General features: G+C 64.6%; 1 protein-coding gene across 2 annotated transcripts; it reads right to left on the bottom strand.

The window, feature by feature from the left end:
• Positions 1 to 661: 661 nt before the first annotated feature.
• On the bottom strand, positions 662 to 8,855 carry DGAT1 (diacylglycerol O-acyltransferase 1). Of its 2 annotated transcripts, none has more exons than XM_037166561.2 (17): positions 8,558 to 8,855; positions 4,562 to 4,649; positions 3,518 to 3,558; positions 3,310 to 3,395; positions 3,175 to 3,227; positions 2,853 to 2,958; positions 2,602 to 2,715; positions 2,420 to 2,500; positions 2,206 to 2,309; positions 2,081 to 2,119; positions 1,949 to 1,990; positions 1,826 to 1,870; positions 1,641 to 1,753; positions 1,471 to 1,536; positions 1,304 to 1,391; positions 1,144 to 1,206; positions 662 to 1,042 (listed from the first exon to the last, which is right to left on the bottom strand). In XM_037166561.2, the coding sequence occupies exons 1-17, from the start codon at positions 8,752 to 8,754 to the stop codon at positions 887 to 889; spliced, it is 1,482 nt and encodes a 493-aa protein (XP_037022456.2). In that variant the 5' UTR covers positions 8,755 to 8,855; the 3' UTR covers positions 662 to 886. The 2 variants fall into 2 exon arrangements, with proteins under 2 accessions (XP_037022456.2, XP_037022457.2); XM_037166562.2 differs by having other exon boundaries at positions 3,196 to 3,227.
• Between the last annotated feature and the right edge of the window lie 1,503 nt (positions 8,856 to 10,358).

The following is a 10,358-nucleotide window of genomic DNA, read 5'->3' as shown; positions in this document are numbered from 1 at the left end:
GGCGCCCCGGGTAGGCCCCTTCCCTCCCCTACTTTGTGGGCCAGGTGAGGGCTTGGGATTGAGCAGGTTCTGGTTGGAGTGGGGGCATCTTCTGAGACGTGGGCCTGCGGCACCACAGTTGGGACCCCCTGGCCCAGCAGACCCATGCTGCCTTCTGCTCTCCCTGCTGGTGGCGGTCTCGGGGGATGAGGTGTCTCAAGGGCTGTACTGTGAGAGCCACCAGCCCCAGGGTCAAGGAGACAGATGGGAAAGAGGTGGAGGTGTCCCTCCCAGGTCAGTGTGGGCAGCTGCACTCTGGCCTCTGCTGTGGACACATCCACTGAGGAGGAGCTGGTGCCAACCCTGGCCTTTCCTCCACATCCTGGCCTCCTGCCCCAAACCAAAGTCCACCTCGAGGAAGGCTGCAGGCACCCACTTGAGCCACACCCCACACGTGGGATAATGGGTGGGGGCTGGACCGGAAGTCTGACCTAAACCAAGCTTTTCTGGGCAGTGAGAATCGCCACTGGAGGTGTGGCTCTCAGTCAGCCTGACATGCGACACCTGCCCCTCATCCCTCGACCAAGGGCACCGGCTCCAGGATGGCCCATGGGACCCAAGTCCCCATCCCAGGAGCATCTCCCTGCAGTGTGGCTGTCCCCTCCACCAGCGTCAGGCTAGGGTCGTTCTGGAGAGGACTTTATTGGAACCCTCAGGTCCCTGGGGCAGGACCAGCACAGGTTCTTGGGGTGCCAGCCCGTGCTGGGTCTCCCATTCCCAAGGCGGGGGAGAGGCAGCCCCATAGGGGCAGAGAGGTCTCCTGAAGGCCAGGAGGGCGTGGCAGGCAGCCAGCGCCTCCCAGCACACAGGCGAGGTGGGGAGGCACGAGGGGCGTGGGTGCGGCAGCTCAGGCCCCGGCCCCGGGCGCCTCGTGGTGCAGCACGTAGTAGTCGTGCACGTACATCAGCACGGCCACCGGCTGCCCGAGGATGAGCGACAGCCACACCGCTGCGTTGCCATAGTTGCCACGGAAGAAACGGCTCACAATCCAGGCCAGCGGGATCTGGGGACGGGGTGCACAGTCAAGTGGCTATGGTGACCCTGGGGCTGGCTGCCCCAGGTACAGGTTAAGAGGGTAGGTAGGTGAGGCCGAGGGGTGCTCACCTGAGCCATCATGCCGGTGAAGGCCCAGAGGCGGAACATGCGCAGAGGGATGCTCACCAGGTACTAGGTGCGTGGGAGGTGGGGGGATGGGCGTCAGCCTGTTCCTCAGGACCACAGCCACCGGCTCTAGGCCCAAGGTGCCCACCCACAGACCACTGACCTCGTGGAAGAAGGCCGAGGCCAGGAACACCCCGGTGCTGGCAAGCCACTTGCTGTAGCCGCGCCGGAGCATTGGCTTGTAGAAGTGTCTGTGGGGAGAGGAGAGAGTGGGCAGGTGCCCAGGCCCCCAGGAGCCAGCCACTGGCCGGCACACACTCACACACCCACCTGAGGCACCACTTGTGCACAGGAATGTTCCAGTTTTGCCAGAAGTAGGTGACAGACTCAGAGTTCCTGGGGTTAAGAGAGCGGGCGATCAGGTGGCACTGAGACCTGCCCCAGTCCCAGTCCCAGTCCCAGTCCCAGTCCCAGTCCCAGCCCCCACCAAGGTCCCCCACCACCAGTCCCGGTAGAACTCTCGATCTCCGAACTGCATGAGCTCGGCCACGGCATTCAGGCAGGAGTGGAAGAGCCAGTAGAAGAAGATGAGCCAGATGAGGTGGTTGGGCACCTGGGGCAGAGGTGGTGTCAGGTCCCAGGCCCCCTGCCCTCCATGCCCCACCCCACTGCCCAGCCTGCTTACCGCCAGCTTCAGGAGACGCTCGATGATGCGCGAGTAGTCCATATCCTGTAGGGGTGGGGTACGGCTCAGCCGGCTCCCTGGGCCACCCCCACCCCCCAGCCACAGGGAGGCCTGACCCCTCACCTTGAAGGGCTTCATGGAGTTCTGGATGGTGGGGACCATCCACTGCAAAGGAGGGCACGGCGTCAGCTCCTGCCCACTGAGCACCCAGGTGAGATCCCCTCTACCCACCCCACCCTGTCCTGCCCCACGTACCTGCTGGATCAGCCCCACCTGGAGCTGGGTGAAGAACAGCTGGAGGAGGAAGCAGAGAGCAGCAGGCTGAGCCTCCCGGCACTGGGCTGCCCCAGCCCCTCGCAGCCCCCAGCCTCCAGCCTCACCATCTCAAAGAGCCTCCGCAGCAGGAAGCGCTTTCGGATGCGAGGGGAGCGGGGAAAGTTGAGCTCATAGCACAGCGTAGGGGCGAAGAGGAAGTAGTACAGATCTGGAAATGGGAGGGTGGGGCTGGCACCAGGGCCTGGCCTGCTGACCCCAGCACTGCCCCCCACCCATCCCCCGCCACCCTCCCCCTGGCCAGCCCTGCAGGCTTCTCACCTCGGTAGGTCAGGTTGTCCGGGTAGCTCACAGCGCCTGTGTACTGGGCCGCTGCACCGTCGGCCTTCTTACCTATGGAAGCTGGAGCCAGCAAAGGGAGGAGAGGTGTGGGAGGTGAGACCCTGCTGCTGGGGGCAGTGCTCCCAGGTCCCACCCCCACCCCATGGCAGGCAGCCCCTCACCGTTCTTGGCTTTGGCCCTAGCCCTGTGCTCCCGGCACCACAGGTTAACGTCCCGATAGGAGAACAGCTTGAGGAAGAGAATGGTGTACACGGCCAAGGCCAGCACAGAGCCCACTGTGGGAGAGGAAGGCTCAGGCTGTGGTCTCCCACACCATCCACTGGAGGGCCATGGGGCAGCCCCTCAGAGCTGTCCTGGGTCTCCCCTGTGGTTCCCCAAGACGGGCTGGGAGAAGGGCGGGATGAGGGGGCACCTGGAGTGATGGAGTCCAGCAGAAAGGCCACGGCCGCTGGGAAGCAGAGAATGGTGGCCAGGTTGACCACGTGCAGCAGCAGCCCTGCCTGCTCCGTCAGGGCACCCTGGGTGGGGGGTTGGGGGCAGTACTCAGCCAGGGGCATCACTCCCTGGACAAGGGTCTCCCTGGTGAAAGGCTGCCACGCCTAGGGCACAGCCCCTCCCAGGGAAGACATGCACAGCCTGAAGCTCCATGGGGCAGGTGGTACCCTGACCCACATCCAGGCCTGGAGAGGAGCAGGTCTCTGGCCAGGGCCCAGGGGCACAAGGACACTGCTTACCACCGCCAGGCGCTTCTCTACCTGGAAGGCAGCCACCGCAAAGACATTGGCCACTGAGGACAGAAGACCATGGGGCAAGTTCAGGTCTGCATGAGCCCTGTCCCCGCCCAAGGCCCTCCTCGATGCCCAGCTCACCGATGACCAGGCACAGGGCAGGCCAACTGTAGGGGTCCTTCAGGAACAGAGACACCACCTGGATGGGATCCACCAGGATGCCGTACCTGGGGGTTGGGGGGTGCAGGCCTGAGTGGGTGATGGGGAGCCTGAGCTGGCAGTGAGTGTGGCTGGGCCCCGGGGCGGGGCGGGGCAGGGCAGGGCAGGGCGGGGGGGCGGGGGCGCTCACTTGATGAGGTTCTCCAGGAACAGCCGCGCGTTGCTCAAGATCTGCAAGGGAGAGGGAGCAGGGCAGCGGCCGAGCACAGTGCACACGGGCCAGGAGCAGAGGGGGGGTGGCAGAGGCTACAGAAGCAGGGCAAAGGCTGTGAGGCTGTGGGACGTTCATGCTGCCCAGCTGCCCAGCCCAGGCTACGGCCCCCAGGGGACGAGGACACGTCTCCTGAGAACATCAGCTTGCCTAGCCAGCCTCTCACTCACCAGGCAGCGTGCCCCCCATGGCTCCCTGGGGCCATGGGCAGGAGGGTGTGGGTGGCTGTGCCCAGTACCCCTGCCACACAGGCCGCCACAGGAACCTTGCCTTTGACCCAGAGGCAGGCGTGTCCGTGTCGGTCAGGATGAGGGTCGAAGGCCTGCAGCCCCATCAGCCCTGCATGGTGGGGGCCAGGCCCCAACAAGCCCTTGTCCTCTGCCCCGCCCCACCTGCTGCCCCTTTGAGCCCTGCACTCCAGCCTCAGAGCCAGGACTGCTGGTCCCACCCCCACAAGGTGCCAGCAGGAACTGGGCCCCAGACGCTGGGCGTCTACCAAGCCATAGGGTCAGGCAGAGGAACCTTCCAAGGGGGCATCTGTGAGCCAGACTGAAGGAGAGGCTGGGGACCCACAGAGCCACGGCTGGAGTTGCTGCACTGAACCCCAAAACCATCTTCTCACCTCTGCTTGCCCCAGGCTGGGCCAGCGAGGGGCTCCACACCCACGAGGGCCACTCGAGGGCAGAGGCAGTTCATCTTGGACCACAAGAAAAGGCACTCCTGTGCACTGCCAGGGAAGCCCATTCCCACAGAGTGCCCCGTCCATCGCCCTGCATCCCGCCGGCCCAGGGCCAGCCACCCATCCTGTCCCCTCCTCCCACATCCCAGTGACCCTCGGCCACAGCTCACAGCACAAAGGCCTCCCACACAAGCCCCAGCCACAAGCTCTGTGTACAAGTGACGGCCAGACTCCAGTGAAACGTGTGCTGCCCCCACCCCGCCCCCAACCACCAGCCTGCTCACCAGCATCACCACACACCAGTTCAGGATGCCGCGGTAGTTGCTGAAGCCACTGTCCGAGCTGAACAGGGAATCCTGTAGGCGGTGGCACCTGTCAGGGCAGGAGACAGTGAGGACCTCAGGAGGGTCCACAAGCTGCCCACACCTCCATGCTCAGGGGCAGGTAGGCACCCTTGCAGATTCCTGGGGGCTCAACCAAGTCCAGCCCCTTGCTCATCCATCCCAGCCCAACAGCAGGGGTCCACACTCCCCACCCAACCTTCTCTTCTGCTCCCGACTCCTTACTCCCCACTTGCAGTCTTGAGAGGAACCTCCCTGGGCCTGTCCCTCCAGGCGCTGGGCAGGGGCAGGCTGCAGACAGAGGCTGCACGGGCTGGAGGGCCCTAGACCAGGAGCCCAGTCTCACTCCCCAGAGGCCTCTAGCTGTCGCCCGTCACACTGACCATGGAGTGGTGACAACCCACAAAGGAGTCCACCCCAGGGATCGGCAGGCCCACCAGCCGTACTGGACAGAGGCGGGGGTGGGAGGCAAATTCACCTTGCTTGGTCAGCTCTTCCCAGCACCCAGCAAGCTGTGGGGTCCCCACCTCAAACCACCTCCTCACGCTTGGCCCACAAAGGTCTGAGTGAGGCCCACAAAGGTCTGGCCCACAAAGGTCTGGGGGCCAGCTGAGCCCCCAGCCTGACAAGGCCGAGCAGCCCTCATGTACTTGTTTGGAGAAGTGACCGCTGTTCCAGTTCAACCATGGGGAAGCGCTGTGTTCCCGATGGGCTGAGGGCTGGCCAGGCACTGATGGGGGGGTTGCTCACAAAGCTGTGCAGAACCCCCCCACCCGGTGCTGGCGAGGGGGACACATGAACAGATCCTCACCCACCTACCTGGCCCTCTTGGGGACCAGAGGTGGAGGAGGGGCCCGGGCCTGCAGGGAACCCCATGTGGCATTGAGCAAGGCCTCCAGTTTTGTAAGAGGTGAGGCCAGGGCCTCCCTTTCCTCCTGCAGACACATGTCTCTGTCTCAAGAGACACCCAGAGGGGGGGAGTGGGCACCAGGGCTCTTCTCAGGGCTGGCTCCACCCCGGTGCCAACCTGGCTAAGGCTGGGGTCAGCACTCAGTTGGGAGGTGAGAGGCCCAGAAGCCAACATGCTAGTCTGCTCGGCATTCCTCAGCCTGGGCAATGCAGACAGGTCACCTCTGCCTCCCAAACCATGGTCTGCGCCTTGCCCAACCACAGGCCTGGCCTCCTTGTACCCTCCACTAGGCTCCTTCCGGACCTCTCAGGAAGGCTGGGATCTCTACCCGGGGCCCTGTTCTTCAAGTCTGGGCACCTGCCTTTCTGTAAAGCAGGAGGGGCTCCATGGCCCCACCCCCAAAGACGGTGGTCTCTGAGCTTGTCCCTGGCGCCCTCCGCCAAGTTCATGCCCAATGGGGCTTTCACTGGAATGGGCTCAAAGCCGCCTCCCACAGTTCTGGCTGGGTGCACCCACAGGCTGTTTCACAACACCTGCCCCCTGGGTGACCAACACCACTTGGCTTTACTTGTGACAACCTCGAAGATGAGGATGAAGGTGGAGAAACAGTGTCGTTTTCCAATCTGACACAAACTTGCATCACAAAACCTTTCAGACCTTCTCCAGCCAGCCCCGTGACCCTCCCTGACCCCAGGCAGCACTCTTCCTTCCCCGTAGGTCAGAGGCGGCGACCCAGGGCAGAAAGCCCAGGGTCCACCAGTGCCCACAGAGGTCTAGCCTCGCCAGTGCAGTCCTCAGCAGGGAACCAGAGAGCAGAGAGACATGCCTGCGTGGGAAGCAGGGTCTGGCCACCGTGTCAGGGCTGCATTGGTCACCCTCTCCCCTGCTGCAGTGGTCCCACACCTGCTCCCCAGGCCCCCAGCCAGCAAGGCCATCCTAACTCATCATGCGTGTCACCTTGCACAACCCTCACATGAGCACTGGGAGGTAGGCACACAGGGACACTGAGGCTCGATGAAGTTCAAATCTTACCCAGAGGTACAGCCCCCAAGTGTGAACCACACCTGAGACCACTGGGTCCAGGTCCTAGCCGGAGCAGAACACAGAGGGAGCAGAGTGCCAGCTCACCTCCCAGCTGCCTCCACCTCAGCACTTTACTCAGCCTCTGGGCCAAGCCCTGGGGCACCATGTGGCTGGTGGGCTCCCACACACTCTGGCCCTGCTGGAAAGGGTGGGACAGAGGACACCCCAGGAGCAAACACCCTGGGAAAGCTGTGAACCCAGGGAGAGTGTGGCCCTCTGGGAAGGAGGGAGCCAAAGGCGGGGCAGCCATACCCTGGCCCTAGGCTGGAAGAAACAAACTCACGCCCAAAGCCCAGCCCAACCGCCCAGGCCAGGGTGAGCAGGAAGTGTAGGGAGCGGGTAAGGAGGCTCCGGGAGAGGACAGGCAGGTTCCAGGAGGATGACAAGCAGGAGTGCCACAGGTCAAAACCTAGGAGGGTAGTCAGAGCAAGGTAGGCCCCACCGCCCCCCACACCACGGCCATAGCCCCCCGGGGCCTGGACTTGGTGGCCTCTGGTTGGAGGCACAGACACACATAAATGTCCTGGGCACCAGGAGGGGGCTGTGGTCACCAGCTCCCCCCTCCAGCCCTGGGCAGGCCCATCCCTGCCATCTGCTGCGCCTCTTTCCAGGGGTCTAGACCCCCAGGATGGGCAGACTGGGCTTCTGCTCATCCTACTTGGCGAGCAAATGCACAGGAGAGGCTTCTGGCCACTTGGCCCATCAGGGAAGTGCCTGCCCATCCCAAGTGGCAGCTGGGCCCAGAGCCAGTGCCCCTCTCACAGGGAGGACCCAAGTCCTCCGAGGGCTGGGGCAAGGGTGCTACCATGCCCCCGACCCCAGCGAGGGAAGCTCAGGGAGCTGACAGAGGCACTCTAGGGTGCCCATCCTTCCCAGCCGGCCTCAGCAGCACCCCAACACAGGGAGCAAGCACCTCTCTTGGCAGAACCACCCTCCTCTGGGACACAGCCTTCATGAACTTCGAGTCTGACCTTTGTTCACAGGGCTCTGTGCTGAGATTATCTTATCTCCTGGGGGGGGACTGTGAGCACTCCAAGGGCAGGGGCAGCGCCCACCCCTCCCCAGGGCACCTCTGTTCTTGTCTCTAAGAGGGCAAATCCTTGCCCACTTCCTGCTGGATAGCCATTCCCAAAGCCAGAGCCTCGGAGGGTCCCAGAGCCAAATGAAGGCCAGAGGGGGCAAAGGAACCACCTGGAGTTGGAAGAGGGAGCCAGTGTCCAGGCAGCCCAGAGCCTCCCCTCGGCCTCTGCGTGCTCCCCCTGCCCAGGCCTGCACGTCCTGCACCTGTAGGCAACCCACTTCAAACCCCTCTTCTGCCCGGCAGCAGGACCCAAGCTGCCCCTGCGGCAAGCACTTGTTGTGGCAACACGAGCGAGGCCGAGGCCGGCCGAGCGCTGCGGGAGGGATGGAGGGGCTGGGAAAGGAATGGTCCCGGCTTTCTGTTCTCGATTGAAGGACCGGGGAGCCTCTCATTGCCGCTGCTCCTGGCCTCAGGCAGCCCAGTCTCCTGCTGCCCTCCTCCCCAGCCGGAACCCCTCCTCTACCCCAAGGCTCCCCTCAGCCCTCAGGAGGGCTGCCTCCTTCATCTCAAAGCGCCCCGTCCGCTCCATCTCCTTCCGGACAGAGGAAAACTTGTGCAAGGTGGAGCCAGCCCGCCTGCAGCGCCAGCCTCCCCGCTCACCCCGGGAACGCGCACCCGGACCCACCTGAGGATGTGCGCACGGTTCCCCTCTGTGCCCCCCCCACGCGTGCCCTCGGGAGGCGACCCTGTCCCCCAGGCCTCAGTTTCCCCGGGGGAGCCCAAGCGGGGCACCTGCCTACGCCAAGTCCGAGGTCCGGGCTCTCCGAAGCGGAACCCGCGCTGCTGCGACCACGCCGGAGGGACTGGGGAGGGTAGCAGGGGCCTAGGCCGGGGGTCAGAGGTCATGAGTCAGCGGCCCTGCTACCTCAGATCTCGGTGGCCGCTGCCCACTTCGGCTTCTCCGTCCTTGTCCTTCTCTGGGGCCCGGGCCGGCGCGTCCCCCCCGGCGTCCACGTCCCGCACCTCTTCTTCCGCCGCCGCGGGGCCGCCGCCGCCCTGGCTAGAGGGCCGCGACCCTGTCCTCCGACGCCGGGAGCCACCCGCGCCGCCTCGGTCGCCCATGGTTCAGCCGGCACACTGCCACCGGGTCGTGTCCCGTGGGGCTCTCAGCGCCCGAGGCCCCGGGCCCCGCCTCCCGACTCAAGGCCAACCGCCGCCACCGCCCCCTGCCGGCCGCCGTAGCCCGCGCGCCTCGGACCCACCCACAGACCGCCGCGGAGCCGCTCAGTGGCTGGCGGAAGGGGCGCACGCCCATTTGTAGTTCGCGAGCGCGCGGGGCACTCTGGGAGTTGTGGTCGCCCGGCGCGGGGCCACCTGGGAGTCCTGGTCGCCCGGCTGGGTCGAAGGCCGAGGCAGCTGGTGGCGGGCCGCGCCCCTGCTGTCCCGCGCGTCGGCGTCTCGGTGGCAGCGGGCTTTGTGGCAGCTCTGCGCCTCCGCTGGCCGCTGGTCTGCCCCACGGCTTCTCCATAAATTCAGGCACAGAGTGTGGGGTGGAGGTTGGTTATGAAACGCGTCACGCGTTACCATCCGGTCGCCGGCCGGAGCGCTGTCCGCGGGGACTTGCCGCGCCCACCACCCAGCGCGAGTGTCGCGGAGCAGCACTAGTGACCACCGGACCGGACGCCCGCCCTGCCGCGGGTAAGGCGCGGGCCTCCGGTGTGGCCACGCCCCTTCACGCTCTCTCCAGCCGGTCTCCGGCCCACGTCCGCAGACCTGCTGGCCCTCCCCGTTTCCCACCTGGGCTAGTATAGCCAGGGCGTAGGGAGCCTGGGTTGTCGGATCGCGGATCCAGAGGCTTCTGTGTCATTGCAAAGTTTGTGCAGTCTCCCCCGTCGTTAGGTAAAACAACTAATCCACGAACACAAAAACGCAGCACGCAGGTGGGCGAGTCCGCGTCCCACCTCGGCTTCCTCCGCATCCTGCACGGGGCATGGATTGTAAGCGGCATGGATCTCGGGGTGCGGGGGCTTACTGGAGGCTCAGGCCTGGCTTACCCAAGAAATTCGTAGCAGCAGAGCCCATTGGCCATGGGTGAGAAGAGCACCTCTCGGGAAGCTAATAACCCCAGAGGTGCAGCCTGAGGTCACTGGCCTCTCCTATGGGCCTGGCTCACCCCCGCACCACCACCTCTACAAGGATGCCCAGGCCTCCCGGTGACACATTCCTGCTACCACTGGGCTTTCTGGAGCTGATGTCAGTCTGGCATTCCTATCTGGGAGGCTGAGGCTACCTGGCAGGTTTCTTCGAGTAGCTTGCTTGGAGGCCACCCTAAAGGGAGGGAAAGAAGCCTTCGCGTGCCCACGTGGCCCATCCTCAATGGGTCAGGATCGGCCCGTCTCCTATCCAGCCTCCAAGAACGTTCATCTGTTTGTCAGCGACCCAGGACGGGCAGAGTACTGATCCCAAGGGAGGGAAGACAAAGGAGAGGGTCCTCTTGGGAGGTCCAAGAGTAAGAGTGAGCCCTGGGAGCTTTGCCACTCCTTCCCCGCTCCATTTCCCAGGCTGCGAAGAGTGAAGACCTGCACTGGCGCCCACGTGTCCCTGAGTGCCTTCTGGCCTTTTCCTTCCCTGATACAGACCAAAAAACCTAGAAGGATGGCCCCGAGCTGGCGCGCGCATTAGCGAAGATCAACGGCTCAGGCTACCAGTAGGTTCCTAGAGGCTGA

Source organism: Artibeus jamaicensis, unplaced genomic scaffold (genome assembly GCF_021234435.1).
Source record: "Artibeus jamaicensis isolate MK-2021 breed Jamaican fruit bat unplaced genomic scaffold, CSHL_Jam_final scaffold_916, whole genome shotgun sequence".
NCBI classification, from domain to species: Eukaryota; Metazoa; Chordata; class Mammalia; order Chiroptera; family Phyllostomidae; genus Artibeus; species Artibeus jamaicensis.
This window is presented reverse-complemented; position numbering and strand designations above follow the sequence as displayed.